Source organism: Epargyreus clarus, unplaced genomic scaffold, assembly GCF_041222505.1.
Source record: "Epargyreus clarus isolate Ecla_fem2 unplaced genomic scaffold, WU_Ecla_fem_2.2 ptg000009l, whole genome shotgun sequence".
In the NCBI taxonomy this organism is placed as follows: domain Eukaryota; kingdom Metazoa; phylum Arthropoda; class Insecta; order Lepidoptera; family Hesperiidae; genus Epargyreus; species Epargyreus clarus.
Genome location: NW_027332217.1, coordinates 518,965 through 538,510, shown reverse-complemented (window position 1 = coordinate 538,510; position 19,546 = coordinate 518,965). Strand labels below are relative to the sequence as shown.

General features: G+C 38.1%; 1 protein-coding gene across 1 annotated transcript; it reads right to left on the bottom strand.

The window, feature by feature from the left end:
• Positions 1-83: 83 nt before the first annotated feature.
• On the bottom strand, positions 84-19,352 carry Pez (protein tyrosine phosphatase non-receptor pez). The gene is made up of 10 exons (XM_073076325.1): positions 18,445-19,352; positions 14,840-15,006; positions 14,199-14,403; positions 10,300-10,445; positions 8,464-9,994; positions 7,237-7,461; positions 6,683-6,856; positions 5,766-5,922; positions 4,577-4,749; positions 84-3,628 (listed from the first exon to the last, which is right to left on the bottom strand). The coding sequence occupies exons 1-10, from the start codon at positions 19,075-19,077 to the stop codon at positions 3,500-3,502; spliced, it is 3,540 nt and encodes a 1,179-aa protein (XP_072932426.1). The 5' UTR covers positions 19,078-19,352; the 3' UTR covers positions 84-3,499.
• Positions 19,353-19,546: the final 194 nt, after the last annotated feature.

The following is a 19,546-nucleotide window of genomic DNA, read 5'->3' as shown; positions in this document are numbered from 1 at the left end:
GCTGTGATAAGTGGGACCTAAACCAAGCAATTTATATCAATAATATCAAGAGTAGAGTAAGTTATTAAAAAATAAAGAAAAAATTGTTTTATATTCATTTTATTTATTTTTACATCACAAATTTTACATTGATTTTATATTTGACTATAAACAGAATTCATATTCATGAGCAATTTAAATTTCATTAGTAACATTGTAACATTAGTAGTATTGTATCTACAGTATGATTAATTTTGTAATAATGTTTATGTAATTACAAAAATAAAAATCAGAATCAGAAAATAGTACCTATTCCGAATTGAGATATAAAATATAAATAAGGATTTTTACACACATGACACTAACAACTTAAGATAAATTTCAAAATGGAGCAGAACAAAGAAATAACATATATTTTACACCACAAATATAAATGTGTAGAATAAAACAATTTTTATTTATTCCTTGATATGTTTGAGACAATTCTTAAGCAACAAAAATATAACGAAATACAATATATTATTAATTATAGCTTATTTGAAACTCAAGGATGATAAATATAAGTAAATATTAAACAGTTTTATTAATAATTAAGATTTATATAAAAGAATTATGTTACTGCTTGATTAAAAGAAATTCAATGGTTCTGCTCTATAATGAAATAAAAACTCATATAAAATACAAAACACAATATTAACTCACATTAACAAATGGCTACATCTTGAACACATGAAAATAATGTAAAAATTAAATTAATACTTACACTACACAAAACACGTTGTTAATATTTACGGCTGGTTATTTATTGTAATTGCTCCCTGTGATATCTGAGCCATGTTTGGAGAAATGCTCCTCAGTTATTTTTTGATATTGAAATCAGGCGATTAAACAGAGAAAACAACTTTTACTTATTGAGTAAACAGTACTCTTATATTATAATTTCAACGCAAATCCTCAAATATATATATAAAAATACCTTTAGCAAATTGTAATACAAACATCCAAGCAATGAAATATTTTACATGTTTGTTACACACAATTAGCAACAGGACTTTACGTCTCTTATTCATTTCAACATGTATCATTTTGTGCTTTAAAAATCTTATAATTATCATCTACGTCATCTATAATATGGAGCTGCCTTCCGACTAGATAAAATAGATTTGAAAAAGAATACAAATAAAGTATAGTACGAAAGTTATATATCACCACTGCACCAACATATGAGAATGAAGTAGGAAATGGGTATATTTGTACAAAATATGTTTTTTTTGTAAAAATGACTTCCTTATAAGTATGGCATAGTAGCAAAGGTGTAAAGGCTTTACTTATATACAAAATATTTAACAAACAACATTAAAATATCAACAATGTTTGTGCATTTACAAAATTTGATGAACAAATTTAATACATATATTTTATAATGTTTGCAGTAAATAATATAAATATACTATGTATTTCTTGAAGAGAAAATGAAATAAAAAATACTGCACTTTTCATTGACTTTTAGTTACATATTTTTTCAAAGTAGCGTAAGTAGTAGTACCTTTTATTTAAGTAGAATATTAGTTTTACAACATTGTTAAAGTTTAGGCTGAAAACAACACATACATCATTATGATACATTATAATATATTATGATATAAATTATATTTAATTTAAATATAAAATATCTCTGCACACCGGCAAAAAACCATAAATATAAAATACAATTTCAAAAATACTGTATTTGAATAACTTCAATACTGAAAAGGCATTCATTCATTCATTTCTTCATTATATATTTTAAACATAGTACTCACATCATACCATACTCACTATACGTTTATACTAATGACAAAGGCACGAGTTAAGATCAGATCGCTAGTAATCTCCGATTTAAGGCACATGGTTAACACTTAATGACTAAACGTAATTAAAAATATTTAAATATCTTGAAATAGGTAAAATTGTTTAGATGTCTACATAAATAGGTTTTATAAATGCAACAAAACAGATGTTTATTCGTGTAGATTTTTAATTATATATTTCTATGTGTAAAATCGGGTTTGTGTGCATGATTTTGTGAACATTAGTCTGAATATGTGCGTTAATGATGCGTCAGCAATCATGAGAATAAATTGTATTACCGTTGTGGTGGTGACTGGTGGAAATACTTTAATTATGGGAAATTATCATTAAAAATAATAGACTTTGTATATATAAGGTATATTTTTCGACACTTACTGATATAATAATTAGTAAAAAGTTTAAATAGGTACCGTCGCGCACACAAGTAATTTTACTTCATTATACAACTTGAAAGGACTTTGATTCCAGCCCCTTAGGCACTTTAAAACATAATTTGATTATTGCTTTACGTTTTAAAATTATTGCCGATTGACACATTTATAAATTCTCAACATGACTATACTATATGTTGTTTATAATGTTAATATAATGTTGTTTATTTGCATAAATTAACATAGTAGTTCATTTCTGCTTGTGGTAGTGCATCTTTTAAGAAACTGTTTTTGAATTAAAGTGAAAATAATTGATTCGTAGGGAAATATTGGCCACTTAAAGCCAAAGAGATAAGTTGCGAGACCATTTATATCAGAATCCTATTAGGATGTATTCTTTACTCTATGTCGCATTAAATTTTCATAAGAAAGTATAAAAATATGAATTGAGATGTAACATTATCATATAATTGAGATATAGCAAAAACTTAAAATACTTGAAAAATATAAAAAAACCCAGCTTCATTTCAAAAAGATAAAAATCATAGAACGCAGATTAAAATAAATCTCGAGGCATTTACCTTACATTTCAAAAGCCTAATATACATGTTTTTAGTTTTTACAAAAGGCACAAGTCAATGAACCCTGTCTATCTATATTAATACACCAAGTAATAGGCACTGCAATGTTAATGACCGTAGAATTTTCGAAAATTATTAAAAAAAATTGGACATTAACATTGCAAGCTCGCAGCCTATTCACTTAGCAAATATTAAAAATAATAAAAATCATGAAACGACCACGCAGTACATAGAAACGTACATTTCATTATTTAATATACAAATAAATTTCATTTTATAAAAGTTAATAAATACGTAATATACAAAAAATAGCGTGACAGATGAAGTGAAAAGACCATTCTGTCCTTTGATTTAAAATGGGATTTTTCAATAAAAAAAATGTATATCTTGTATTTTTAGATTCTCCTTAAACAAGTGACACAAAATTTAAATAACTGTATTAGATATTAATTATTGACAATAAAGTGCACATTTTTTTTTATATAATAATTCACTAATTTCACACATTTTTTTTTAAATTAAAAAGCACCTTTTAGTATCCACTTATTTAAGAAGAACCGTAAAATTAATTCAAATTAAATTCAAATTTTATTTTGTATTTCATACATAAATTAGAAAATATTTCTTAAAAACTTTTCTATATTTATCTGTGCAATAAAACGGAACACATGAAAGCTAATTGTCTATGCGTTAGTCATAGACAATTTTATTCCGTTGTTAAATGAGCCGCGATTGTTTCAAGTAGTGTAACAGCACTTGGTGTAGAAACTTGTATTGGTGCACGTTCTCTATGAGGTTCGCTCTTTGCTGGTGTAACATTGTGATCGTGCGAGGTATGTCCAGTTCCTGAAACAATACGGATTTAAACTTTACATTAATAATTCAGTATTGAGATTCCTGGACTTGTGAGGATTGACAAAGAAATTTACCACACTTCTTTTTTAGTGTCAAACTTTTTAGAAATTTATGAGTCAGTAAAAATACGAAAAAGGACAGTTCCAAAAAAGAAATCCGTAAAGCGTTTTCGAAATTTGATGATTTTTATATTTATTGTGGCCCTTTTATTTTTGAGGTCCCTGAGTAGCTTCGCCTGCCCCCCTATAAAACCGGTCTTGAGCGTGGTGGTTTATGGCCCAAGCTCCTCTTATTTTGAGGGTATAGCCGTGGCCAGCGGCTGCTGTTGCTGCTGGACGCCAGGAAGTGGTATAGTCCGCGTCAAAATTCTAGTCCGCTCTGAAGTTGTTCGCGCAGGTTTAGTTAGCATATACTCCGTGACGTAAGGGCACACTAACGCAACTATGTACCCGCGGGGGAGTGCAGTTCGCGTTGTGCTAGCCAGCGGCTGCTGCTGCTGCCGGGCGGCAGGGGCGGTACCTGGTTGGTGTCGAGCACGTGCAGCAGCAGGTCCGCGGCGAGCGCGACGCCGGCGCGGGAGGCGCGCGTGGCGGCCGCGGCCACGGGCGCGTTCTGCGACGCCAGCGGCTGCTGCTGCTGCCGGGCGGCAGGGGCGGTACCTGGTTGGTGTCGAGCACGTGCAGCAGCAGGTCCGCGGCGAGCGCGACGCCGGCGCGGGAGGCGCGCGTGGCGGCCGCGGCCACGGGCGCGTTCTGCGACGCCAGCGGCTGCTGCTGCTGCCGGGCGGCAGGGGCGGTACCTGGTTGGTGTCGAGCACGTGCAGCAGCAGGTCCGCGGCGAGCGCGACGCCGGCGCGGGAGGCGCGCGTGGCGGCCGCGGCCACGGGCGCGTTCTGCGACGCCAGCGGCTGCTGCTGCTGCCGGGCGGCAGGGGCGGTACCTGGTTGGTGTCGAGCACGTGCAGCAGCAGGTCCGCGGCGAGCGCGACGCCGGCGCGGGAGGCGCGCGTGGCGGCCGCGGCCACGGGCGCGTTCTGCGACGCCAGCGGCTGCTGCTCGCTGCTCGCCTCCGCCTCGCACGCCAGCCGCAGACCGTTCAGCTCCGACAGGAACTCTGAGGGTTATATATGGTTCATGTTAGTTTAGACCCGTGTAGAATATGGTCTCTAATTTGTTTTATGTAATCAATTATCATAAATATTATTACAAAGTGAATCTACAAGTTTATGACAATAAAATGCTAATTGCAAGTTGTTTGGCAATAGTTGTGTAGCTAAAATATATTACAAATAGAAAATCTTCTACCAAATTAGATCGTGCTTGAGAAGTGATAGTGTTTTTTACATAGTTTAACCTAACGATACGTTTTTTACATAGTCTACCTAAGACGAGCTACCTGATGGAAAGTAGTCAACGTCGCCTATAGACATTTTGCAACACCAGAGGAGTCGTCAATACAAAGCCGGCTTTGTATAAGAGCGCTTTTTGTCCATTTTTTAAGAGCCTAACGTCATAGCGGGAATACTTCAGGAGGAGACTCATTCCACATCTTACACGTCCGTGGCAAGAACATCCGTGCAAACTGATTTAATTTTCAATTACGAGCTTGTTGAAAAAACTTCAATAGCGTAATTCAGAATATACGTGGCGACGACACACGAACGTGTTAGGCAAGCATTACCGAGGAAGCCGCGCGGGTTCTGCGGCGCGGGTTGGTAGTTGGACCAGCGTACGTAGTACACGTGTGTAGCGACACTTCTCGAGTAGTTGCGGTAAGTTAAATGCTTGTTCACGTATCAACGCAGCGGCGAGTGCGGTGGCGGCAGACGTTGCAATCTCGTATTTACATTCCCCTAGGTGTTTACGCGAGTGTGACGTCATAATAACGTGCTATAATTTCTAGCGAAAAATTCAATATAGTTGAACTTCAACACACAAACGACTCACACGTTCGATACAGCCGCGAGTATCAGTCGCTAGTTTACCCGCTAATTAGACGGCACGTGCGTTTCGTACGTGTATACTTGGATTTCACGTCATATGGATATTTAGTGGCCGCGCCTGCGAGTCAACATGAACAAGCGCTAAGTCACATGACCGTGTGTCAGCAGCAGTGTAGTCTCGCATTACCGAGGAATCCCCTTGGGTCCTGCGGCGCGGGCTGGTGGTCGGGCCAGCGCGCGTAGTGCACGTGCCACACCGAGCGGGCCCGCGCGCCGCGCCGCAGCCGCACGCGCACCGAGCCGCCCCACGACGCGCGCGACCACCGACCCGACGACACCTGGAACTGTATACGACACACACGTTACTACAATGGCATGGTATGGAGCTAAGTATTAGGTCACCGGAACTGTATCGGGACACACACGTTACTGCATTTGTATGGTATGGAGTTAAGTATTAGGACAGTCATAATACAAAGCTTAGTCTAACCTATATAATATACGGCTAAGCTCTACACCAAATAGTAAGTAAGTTTTTTTTTTTTAAATAGGAGTAGCAGACGAGCATGCAGTCCACTTGATGGTAAGTGGCTACTGCCTCCCAGAGATATTTGTAATCCACCCCAGACAGGATTAGATATTTTAAGCTGTTTGTACCGGTTTTATGTAAGGTGTGTTCACTGTTTTTAGAATGTTATGTATTGTTAATTATGTAACATTTTTAATATGACATCTGTAGTGGTACATTCAATTTGTGTACCTGATAAAAAAAAATACACCACGTCTGCCTAAGATGCGCCACTACCCCTGAGGACTAAGTTAGAACGCCTCAATCAAGTCTGTCTTCCTTATCGCACCCCTCAAACCAGAGAATAACAGCGTTTAACAATGCTGTTGTAAGCAGAAATAAGTGCGGCGGTAATACCGCCGGAGTCGAAGCACAAAGTGTTCGTACCACCTTCAAAGTAGCCCAGCGGCCGCCCACCATGTGCGAACGACAAAGGTCGCGCGTCTAAAAACCACTCGTCGTACACTCGTGCCGGTATGACGCTGCTCGCACTACATTTCAATACAAACACGACTTGTGACGGCGTGTGACGTCACCTGTCCGTAGTCCGCGGCCTGGTGGTCGGGCGGCAGGTGGCGGGGCGGCTCGCTGCCGACGAGCGCCACCAGCCGCGCGCCGAGCTGCCACGCGCACTCCCACAGCAGCGCCGCCTGCTCCGCACCACCGCTCTGCACCACCACGTAGAACCGCTGTCGGCTGCCCACAGTCATCTGGAAACGACCACACTTCGTTATTTACTACTTACTTTTGTCGATAAGATACATCACTTTATCTTCTTACACTTGTCACTTTGTTATTATATGTTTTTGGCAAAGGGAAACCTCCCACAGTTTCAGTTCAGAACTTGTATATGTAGAAGGTGTTGAAATGATGGAACACAGAAGTGCTTATCTCTGCTGTTATTAGGAAGAAATAGGTATGGCGGTGGTGGTGCCGGTGTCGCACCACCTTCAAAATGTCAGTCATAAAGTGCCACAGGCATGCATAAGACTAAGAACACTGTTGACATTTGCAGCACCTCTGGGTTACAAAAGCTTTACACACACATTTAATATTGATTCTGCAAATTTTTAAGAAAGCAAAAACTCACCGTAACATGCGAAGCGTTGATATACCCGTGTGGATTACTCGGCGTGGGGGTCAACCTGACCCTATTGTCCTCGTACGGTATGCTGTCCGTACTGAACCCGTTGTAGGGCGCGTGTTGCGGCAACAATGCCGTGCGGTACTCGCCGGCTAACTCGCGACCCTTAGGGATCTGCTCGAACGCGAACGAGAGCTGCTCGTCTGTCATCTTGCGTTCTAGTAATTGGCACTGGAGATGATTGAAAGGATTATTGATTTGATTGATTGAATTAGTAGATTGATTAATTGAGTTGGTCAGTAAATTAACAGACTGAATAATTAATTGAAAACAAAAATATTGAAATGTTGTCTAATTTACATTATGAATGTTAATTTTAGCTCAATTGGACACCAAAATGTTATTGAAATTTAACTTGCAAAATTCCGAGACACGTGAAGTTCAATAAAAACTTTCATTTAATTAGTAATTGATTAATTCAAATAGTAGATTAATTAGCAAAATTAAATTAACGGAATTAGCAACTTTGTTAATTGAATTTTATTAAAAAATATTTTTTATTTAACTTAATCAACTATTTCCATTTAGTTTCAGTTTTCCATAGTATGTTTAGTTATGTAAATAAGTTGTATTTATTTATATGTGGTGCTGCAATTTAGACTTTAGAAAAAACTTCACCTGTGATTGATTTTGAATAGAACTCCTAAACAATTTAGATTTGACATCAGCATGTTTGCATCTGTATGAAGAAGCGTCTCACAAATAATTGTATAGTTGTTTATCAATAACTGTTTTTGTATTATCTAATTTGTTATGCAATAATTACTCATGTTATTGTGCATCAAATTACAGAATGTTTATAAATATCGACAGATGTTTAGATGTGGTTAGTTTTTTAGATATAATAGGGGGTTGCTATCAATTGCAATATCAGGTGTTTGTAACTTCAAAATAATGACAGAATATAATTTAATAGGCCTTACATACAAATATGAAAAAAAAAAACACACACAGATGAATACACGCCAATACCTAGGCTCAGAAAAGTACTCTAAATTAATGAATTAGATATATGACTTCCCAAGGACAAACCTGGAACCCATTGTGTGTTAACATCATGTGGTATGGTAATTGCTACGCTATGAGGGTGTTCGAAAAGTAAAAATATTAATTGAGTCATGTGCGAAATAATCTCTACAGTATAATCTAGGTATAAGGTTCAATTGCACTTACCAATGTTTCTTTGGTAATACTCGGAGGTAGTGGTTGAAATTTGGGGAGGCCGGTCGACCACCTGTGCTTGTTAGCTGGCTGACCTGCGTTCACTTTGGCCCGATCCCGGCCTAACGTAGCACTTTTCACATCAACCGTCTTATTACTACGCCCCATAAACATTCCCCACCTTCTCCGCTTCTTCTCCTTAACATTCTTCGTCCCCTCCAGTTCAACAGTGGTGCTGTAAGTCGAATTCATTGTAGAATTCGTTAGAGCACTATCCGTGGAACTGACCACCGACGTGTTGTTGTCTACGCACTGCACTCTCACATCTGGCACTGTTATCGAGGTCACGTTATCCACTGACTTACTGATTATGTTGTTATTCGACACTTTATGGGTGGATAAACTCTGATACGGGGTTTCGTCGTAATCTTTCTCGTCGGTTTTGAGCGACAACCTATCGATGGACAGCGCGACGTTCTCGAATTCGTTTTCGGGTTTGTTTATTGATCTATTCGACACGTTCAAATCCTTTGGCACGCTCGAATCTCTAACCCCTTTAATTATTTGAGCATTCTCGTAGTGACTGTCGGGGTTGTCGATTTTTACTTGAGTGTAGTTTGGCACGTTTAATGTCGGTTTGTTTAGTGCGTAGTTAATTGTCGGATGGCTGCTGTTTCTCTCGTTCAACCGAGCTATTTCGTCTGTCGTGGTCAAGCTTTGAGCGCGGTCCCTCATGGTGAGCTTCCCGTGTTCGTTCTGCCAGGGTAGTGGCACATTCTCGTATATTGGTTCTTGCTCGTTGTGTTTCATCTGCGGTAGGACTAGATGTCTCGGATAAGATATTCTTCTCATTGGCATCGAGTACATGATGTTCCCTCTCTCGTCGTAGACCTTCTGAATGTTGTCCGATATGTGATGTGGGTCGATTATTATGTGCGGATTGGGGTCTAACACCGACGGCAAGTTGTTGTATGTGCCGTGGGTCCCCGGTAAGATGTTCGCTCTGTTGTAATTCATTACGTGTGTCGTTGGATTTATGTATCCTAGGTATTGTCTGTTCAGGGCTGTTCTTGTCGATACTAAGTCTGGACTAGATCCTGATACATGTGAGTTGATGTAACCTCTGTGGTAGTTTAGAGCTTGGCTGGCGACTGCGAGGTCTGGAGTTGAGTTGGACGCTAGCCCATTTGATGGGTATGGCGGTGGCGGCTTGTAAACATTAACATAATGTAACGCGTGATCAGTCTGAACGTTGGGATTGACCGCGAAGGGATAATTGAGCAACTTCAAGCCGTATGGATAGTCATCCGTGGCAGCCACACCTTGGTTGACCGACACGGTATGCCTTGTGACATCTGGGTAATGTATCCTGTGGATGTCAGGATGGGAGCCATACACCAGGGGCTTGGCACTGGTGCTCAGCAGTTGTGAGTGTGCGTGATGGTTCTGGTAACGGAGTTGAGCTTCGGCGCGCTGCTGTTGGTATTTCTGCTGAATAGCCGTTTCGTAGTCCGGCGCTGGACGATATGAAGGTAGAAGCGCCCTGTAAGGAACAAATGAAGAGATGTAATAAGCACTTTAAGTATTCGCTAGAACGCATATTGTATTATTTTGGTATATGAAAATTCTAGCCTACTAAGAACAAATCAATGATAAATTTTAGGGAGAAATAAGGTTCTCTTTAATGTAGAGTATAAATAAAATAGGCATAACATCAGGTTCTCTACCTATAGCTTACTAAAGCTTAACTATAGCTTAGCACATTTACGTGAGAATATATGCTTGCTGCCTGAAATGTTAACAGCACTCCTCAATTAACACAAGCTGGTCCCAAATTCTGATACTCACCTATTCCTGGGTTGCGGACGGTGGTCAGCGAGCTCGAGACACGAGGTGGAGTGCGCTCTGTGAGCTGCCGTGAGCGGCTCCAGGCGCGACGTGCTGCCCACCTCCCGGACATCCAGCTCTTCGCGGCTTTCCGATAAACCGTGTTCCTAAAATATTGAAACAATTCATAAGAGATGTTGAGTTGAAGACTACTATAAAATATATTTATTTTGTTTAGGCCTGCGGAGGCATTTCAATATTTTTTATTATACTATGTACTACCGGATCAAAAAGCGACCTCAACTGAGATGATGACCTCAACTGAGAAACTCAGTGGGTTTGTCTTCTTTTTTGATAAACATTATTTTCTTTTTATGTTTTTTATTCCTTATAGATTCTGGAACCTAACGTCCAATTTGAAATGATATAAAGGGTGCTTAGACATTTATTTCAAAAATTATTTTATTTTGTCTCCACTGGTATTCCACTCTAATTAAGGATTCTGATCCAGAAACATCCTAAATGCCACACAAATTACCAATTTATCTTATAATCGAACCATCAAGCCATTAAACAAATCACTCTAATGTATCAATCAATTATGGTAATTAAGGACTAATTTATTGCGACGTTGCCTACATAACTACTACAAGTTACTTCGTTACGCACTATAAGTAAGCAAGAAGTATTTCTTAGGTGTTATGTTACAAACAATGTACTATGTATTTGATTTTATCTCATAAATTTTAGGTGATTCTACATATAATAACAACATATCGAATCATAGAATTTAACTCTTTTTTATTTACTTTGTGCTATTATAAATAGTGTCAGAATTATCACATTTGTATTAACCAATATGTTATTGCACTGCTGGTTTAAGATCTTAGATGTAAATAGTCTTTAAATCATGAAAGAGAACAATCACAACGGCATTTTTTCGTTTATTTTTTGGCGTCTTACTCACACTTTTCCTAATTGGTTTTGTTCTCCTTCAACCAATATTTTCTCTAATGAGAGCGGAACAGTCTTTTCTTTGCTTCTATTATATCTGCCGCTAGACGATCTAACAAATAACGTATATCTTGACAATCCTCTTGAGAAACAATGCATACTATTTTTATTTTTTTTTTTTATTTATAAAAACAAGGCTTCGAAAAGTCGCTCTACTGTATTCTAAATCGAAACGATCAGTATTTTATAATAATCCTAACACATCACAAACATTACTTACTTTTTTAAGCCGTTTTGTTTACTTGTAACCAAGATATCTTCCGATGAAGACAGACCAGATACTACTATATCTGCCTCTTAACGATCGATAGAAAGAATTCCATTCCAGGACATATAGTTCAATAAAAACCCAGTAGTTTACTTATTAGCGCGTACAGATCGTGTCGTAAATTCGCAACGATCGAACACTATCGCGCCGGCGATCGCAGTGGCGTAACGATTTCCGTGATGCTATCGCGGATTGTTTTTCTTTAAACTATGCGCAGGCGCACGCGCCCGCTTGACATTATCTGCGGGAAGGGCGGCTGTTCACGGTAAGGCTTTTGATCGCAAATCCTAAATTGTAATATGAGTTATTTAGTGAGATGATGTAGAAATTTCAAGAATTAGAACAACGCGTGAAGTTAAATTTTAAGAGATACTCTTAAAAATATATAATTGCAAATAAATCGATAATATTTTACTCAGAATAAGAGCAATATCTTTGCAATTCTTTATTTACAATGTCAGTTTATTTATAGATCTGAATGAACAAATCTAACATCTTTTACACTATTTAAAGTAAAACTTTGTTTTCCATAATATATTCTGCACAACAATTCAGCATAATAAATGTGGTGTTCACTAGAGTTTTTAAGAATTTAAAAAATCGGTTTCATGAATATATAAGTGCGGCTCACATTGTATTTTTATATCTTACAATAGAACCTGGATCGTTGTACTTTCAGGAGCAAGTACAATAATGTCTATATTGTGATCGGATCGCAAAATAGTTCCATGAATGGCCGCCCTTAACCAACACTTTCATCGAACCGCATAACGCACTAATTGTCTTCCAGCCGGTTGCACGACAACGCTCGCAAACATTGACTTCGTCTATGAAGCGACGTTTTACTATAATATATAGCTATGGTATGGAATAGTTCAATGGTATTTTTGTTTTTATCAACCTCTAATAAGCATTCTTAAAACAAAATCCCCATGTAGATTGCAGTTTCTGATAAAATCGCGGACATACACATACTTAGAGGTCGAATACAGAACCTCATCAGGAGTCTTAGGTTCAAATCCCCGGCACGCACCTCTGATTTATCAAAGCTATGTGCGTATTACAAATTAATTATCACTAGCCTAAACGGGGAAGGAAAACATTGTGACTAAAACTACATACCTGAGATATCTTAAAAAAAAAATTCAAAGGTATGTGAGGTCTACCAATTCGCACTTGGCCAAAGCGGTGGACTATACTAATGCTTCTCATTCTAAGAGGAGTCCCGTGACAGAGTGGGACAATAATGGGTTGATGATGATGAAAGATGGTTTATAAATTTTAATATCAGATGGTTTCAGTAACCTTACATTTGATTACAAAAATGTCTATTTGTCTATTAGAAAATTCTGGACATCCGTAAAGTAAGGGAAAACCTCAACCTGTGTCACCGGTCTGGCAGTCTTAACTTAACCTAGAGTAATCTTACAAGGTTTACATACTTGGTATGTGGGAAAATTCATGTTCCATCATGCTTATATACAATAGCATATGACATCTAAAAAAATTGAAAACAGATGACTAAATTAGTAATGATTTCTAGTAGGCAGAAATTGACATTTTTTATATTTGGTAGCCAAAAAAATTAAGGATTGATTATTAATAATTGACCTTAGCGATAGGAATAAGTCTGCGGCCGCCCTTAGATAGGACTTCTATCCTATCTGTGGTTAATTACAGATGTCCATGTACAGCAGGAGCCACATTCCATAAAGTGGATTGCACGCTCGTATTCTACTATTAAATAAGTTATTGTATTATTAATAATATTGGCGTTATCCCTTATGAGAGAACCAATCCATCTGTGGCCATTTACCATCAAGTATATTGCATGATCATTAACTATTTTCACAGTATAAAAAGCCAACATAGCTACAATTCTTAGATTAGTTCCCACTTATGACGCGTAACGAAGCGTTTAAACTGTTGAATTCCACAATTATAAACTACTATGAACTACGTAGTAAGTGGTGCTAGTAACGTCGTAGTGGAAATGTACGCAAGGTAAAAGTTTTAACTACACTCCATCGGTTAACACGCGAGATGGGTTCGATTTCTGCGTGAATTCCGTGATTACTTGTTCCTGGGTTTTTAATTGCAGGTAATATGCTCAAATAATTGTATGAGGAAAATCTAAGGACGGAGGGAAGAAGCTAAAGTAAGGCGCTTTATTTCCTTCATAGCCCACTTTATTATAACACAAGTAGAAGACGTGCATGCAGATCACTTGATGATGAGTGGCTACTGCCGATCATGAATTTGTAATCAACCCCAGATACGATTGGATGCTTACTTCTGGACGACCGCAGATGCTTTGCTATCCTTGAGCACCAAGTTGGAATGCCTCGAAAAGTATTTCACTCCAAACCAGAACACACCAGCGCTTAAAATAGCTGTTATTAGGCAGAAATAGGTGTTGCGCTGATGCCACAGGAGTCGAACAACAAAGGATTCTACCACTTTAAATCATCATCAAATATTACTGTTCGATTGCTGGGAACGGGTATTCCCTCAGAATAAAAAAGACTAGCCCATAGTCTACCGCTTATTATCGTAACGTAACCCCCAGCGCAACCACTTCCGTTACAAAAATTTCACAGATAATTCTTTCACAAAAAAAAACCTAAGTCAATCTCACCTGAAACTTCGGCCTGTGCTCGTCCCTAGCCGCACTGAGCGCCCCCTGGTGCTTCATATAGAAGGTGTGTTGGTGCACACACATCCGCCACACGTACTTGCCGTCCTCGGGGCTCGGCAGCGCGAACGACGCGGATTCCGCCTGCTTCTGGCACTCGATACTAAACGTGCGCTTGTGGTTTATCACGTTCGTTATGTCCATCCATCTTGGAATAAAAATATTATTTAGATGAATGGAGCGTAGGTACAGAGCAAGATTTTCGTTTAGGTAGGGAAAGGCATACCCTGTGGAATGATTCAAAGAATTCGGTGATGAAAAGCCTTCGGAGTTACAATGATTTATACATTTTTTAAATTTTATTGTCCTCTAAAAGGTCACCGATGGGTTAGGACCATGATTTTAGATTTTAGAGTGAGAGAGGAGGTCTGACTCATCCAAACCAAATGTTTATGCTTTTCACCTCAATCCGTAGGCGATAACTGTTTAAAATTCAGTTTAAGATTTCATCTGGACATGTAACAAAGCAAGTTAAATAAAGCACGTAAAAATATTAATTTAGGAAGTGACAGATTTTTCGAAATTGACTATGTAAATTCCATAGGTTAGTATAGTAATAAATTTAAGATATTTTCATCCCTCACCTGTAAACGTGTGGTGTGTCGCTGGTCTCCGTAAGCACCCGTATGCCAGTGAGGGAGATGGCTATAGTGACCTCGCTCTGGTCCCGTTGGTCCACCGCGGTGAACATCTCCTGACCGTAGCCCCGGAGCTGCTGGCAGCTGTTTATGAAGCCTTCTTCTGCTTGTGCCTGGTGGAATATACATTAATGTTAGTAGACAGTATCGTAGCTAGGATCAGGAGCGACTTAGACAAGATTTGAAGTTTGCGCTCCCCGAGACTTTATCTAGAAAAAGAATTGTCTAAACAAAATCAATTTTCAAAATGTCGATTTTTTCGTAGCGTTTTATAGTAATACAGATTACATAGCTTATTTTTCTTATGAGGGTCGGTAAAATGCATCAAAAAATAATTTTAGAAGTTATATTCTTTTGGTAAAATAATCAAAAGTATTTGTTTTTCCTTCTATATATTTTTTTTTATCTAGAATATTCTTCTTGTCATAGTATTCTAATGATCATAGCATTTCTTCCAAGGCTCGCCATTGTGCCCTATTCTCGGCATTTTGCATTAATTTTCTTGCCACTGCCCGGCGCACTTTGTCACGCAAATTTATAAAGGTCGTTTCACACTAAGCTTTTACCCAAACGCGGTCTACACCAAGAGCCTACTTCACCGGTTGTCGGCTATCCGACAGATATGACCAGCATATTCCCATTGTCATTTTGCTATAGAGCATTTCAATGACCTTGCTAATAATCAGATTTTTTTCGACCTTATCTCTAATGCCAGGTTTAGATATTCGGCGAGTGCAAACGAATACGCTAATACGGCTAGGTAAATAACCTATTCGGTATTCGCCACAATGCTTATCAGTTTTCCGCAGAATGTTTTTTCAGCGACAGTTAAAGAATTTATCTGCCTGTAATTGTACGTTGCATTCACATACTCGTCAATATTCGGCGAGTTACTCGGCGAACTGTTCGAGCATCTAAAGGGGGCATGACGACCCGAGCATAGTTATTTGTGTTAATAGGGAGCATTTTCCATTTGAACTCATTTCCAGATATAAATATAACAAATGTGTAAGACACGCTGCAGTCTGTATTACCCCAAGGGCGCACATGATTTGAATACATTGCCACAAATGCGTCACTATTTGAGAATGTTTAATCAATGGTTTATGTTTAGGTATGTCTAATTTTAGAAATCATTTTCTTGTGGAAGATATGTGGAACAATCAAATTACAATTTCTCGTAAAGCTTACTACGAAAGTCACTAGTTATGCCGCGCGGTTTTACCAGCTTTTAAAAACGGTGTCTAAAATATGTTGCCCAATCTTACACTATCCTTACTCGTCGCATTTGACCCTAAGAAAATCCCATAATCCATTTTTATTGACCTCCAACATATACGACGGTAAATACTACGGAGAGGTCTATTTGGGTAACTGGCTACAGATTATAACCATTTTCATGGACCCCCTATATTTACGATGGTACATGCCACAGTAAGGTAAAATTGTATGGTTTTCTAAAACCTTCATCATTAAATCTGACTTTTTTATTAAACATTTTTCAAATCCGACTGGTAGCTTCAAATATTAGTGTAGTCAGAAAACAAAGAATTTGGTTGATTTAATATAAAAATAAATAAAAAAAAATAAACGCTTTCTACACTCACAGCCCCACACTAGGATTCCCTGTATCGTAGGTGCTATGGACACACACATAGACAAATACATAAACACCCAGACCCAGAAACAGAAATCTAAATTCATCATTTAGAAATCTGTCTGGCCGGGGATCGAACCCGGGACCCTCTGCGCGTCAGACCGGCATGGTGACCGCTCCGCCACGCGGGTCGTCAATATTTTAATACTTAGCATAGATGACCTCTTTTACACTATGATATGGCCAATTAAAAATAATAATTGTTAAATACATTTATGATCACAACAAAATTAATAAGTGACTAAAGGATGGAAAAGTAAATAATATGTTTTAAGTTCTTTCACTGCCTAGTTTTAAATGGCATTAACTAAATATTAATTTCCCCTTACTAATATCATTAATCTTCATATTTTAGCAGTTTATAAACAGTATGACACAGTGCCTAATCAGTGTGATATAGTGGTGTAATGATAATTTTGTAGATAACATACAAACATTGGCCGATATTTCCCCACCTCTTTATAAGTTCAATTACAACTCGTAATATTTGATAGATTTTTTTCACTTGAAACTAGGCAGTGATAGCCTAGTACTTGAAACTCGACCTCTAGATCAAGGGGTTCGAATCCCAGGCATGCACCAAATTTTTTAATGTGCATATTACACATGAATTATCCCTAACTTAAAAGATGAAGACAAAAAAACATAAATTAAACTGCATAACTGAGAGATCTTTAAAAAAAATGTCCTCACAGGTATGTGAAGTCCACCCATATGCACTTGACCAGTAAGGTGGACTATGACCTAATCCTTCTCATTCTGAGACGAGACCCATGCCCAGCAGTGGGACAGTATTGACAATAAAAAAGATTAGGATTTCAACTAATACTAGGGTGTATCATAATTTTGGGTGCTATGAATTATAATTCTTGTCAATATTTATATAGCTTCATATTGTTAAACAGAATCTTATTAGAAATCTTATTATCAGTATAAACTTCTTAAAAATTCAGCTAAACGTTTGTTTTTGTTCACATTTTTACTAAATATGTTTTTGTGAAAGTGGCAAGGTGGAATCATGACTAATATCACCCATTTAAACAAACATGAGATAAAAATTATCATATTTACTTTAACAGCAGATAGTAATCAAGTATGCCTAATTATAACTAGTTTTAATTTTAAAGAAAGTTATTATTCAACTATGTTATATGTGATTGCATAGTGATTGAAACTTGTCCTCTCAATCAAGGGATCTTAGATTCAAATCCAAGACATGTTATTTTTCAAAATTATGTGGGTGTTAGTAATTAATTATGACTTGCTTTAGCAGTGAAGGAAAACATGGAGAGGAAACTGGCATACCAGTGAGGTCTTTAAAAAAAATGTTTTCAATATATTGAAGTCTACCAATATGCACTTGGTCAGGGTGGTGGACTATGGCTTGATCTTTCTCATTTTGAGAGGACACCCGTTCGGACAGTAATGACAGGATTGATAATTGACAACCGATACAACTACATGCCTTCAAATAGTTAGGCAATACTTCCAATTCTTTTTCAATTAAGTTATGTAAACAGTCTGTAATTGTGTTGTTATTGTTTGTTAAGTAATCTTTTACATATTTTAGTAATAAATATGGAGTTGGTTTAAGAATATTCAATATGATGTTTGCCTTTAGTCCAGAAGTCCAGTTACTAATCTATCCAATGTTTTGTCTACCGAAGATTGATATTTAAAATTGCCTCTTACTTCGATCTTTGGATAGATTGATTCTTAATAGTGGGTGTAAATATTAATCTTTTATTTTGTTCATTTTTGTAAAGTGTCAGTTATTGAGTTAGGTTAAGTTCTACAGTAATATAATTTAAGTACCAATTAATTCACATTTGAGTTTTGTTGTGTGTGATATATTTTTAAATACTAAGTGGGTGTTTAATAATAGTATATTTACCTGAGACATGTTGTGCAGTGACATGTGATGTTGTATAACAGCTGCCGTCAACCACTCCAACCTTCCAGTCTCTGCCAGGGTGGTTCCATCGATGAGCTGGCCTCCATCTAGCATTTGCTTCGGAAATGTGAGCAGGTTCTTCAAGTATTCCACCGTATGTCTCTCCCGATCATGGTTCCCATACTCCGCTTGCCGACTGTACGACGCTAGAACCACTGCTTGCTGGCAATCACATATTATCCTGCCCTCAACTAAGTCATTCTTCAGTTGCAAGAAATAGTGGTACCGGGTCACCTCATCCGTGATCAAGCTGGTCCCGGATATGACGTAGTACATCACCCGCAAGTACAGTTGGTGCGAGGACGCGTGCTTGTCCAACTGGCGCTTCAGCGGCCGGTCCAGTTGCACCCATCGCGACTGCTGGTTTCGGTTCACGTACCGCAGCCCAAAGAAGTCGGGCTGGTTGATCGCCTGCCGCTGGCACACGTTATCCAGACACTCCTGGCCCGTGCTGTCCACGGACAGCGTACAGTCTGCCACACCGCCATCCAGAAGTTCTACGCTTATCACGAACAGACTTTTAGACGCAACATTGTACTGCCTCGTCTTCTTCAACTTCAGTTTAAAAGGCATCTTCTATAACCCGGCCCCTATTAGTAATAACATCACGGAACAAACGTTACGTTATACATTTATGGCATAAGAATGTAGGGAAGGAAGCATCCGTTATGCGCGCCACATATTCACGCGATGTTTCCACACTCTTCCGTCTGGTTTTTCGAGCCCAAAAGTACGGCGTTTGGCAGGATTTTCATTAATACTGGAGGAATTATGTAAAAAATGCCAAGTAAACACATCACAAAATACCAAATTCACAATATTGCGGCCATCGCAATGACAATTTGACACCTGACAGTTGTTGGTAGTGTTGCCATATCGTAATGTTACAAAATCTTCCATGAATTTTCTGCAACAAAAATTTCTTTCCTTGAATATTTTTTGTTACAAATAGCCCATCATGGAAGCTTTCGGGCTGGGAATGAAAAACAGTGCCATCATTTTCAATTAGTCAGTATGAAAATGATTTTAAGACAAAGAACTA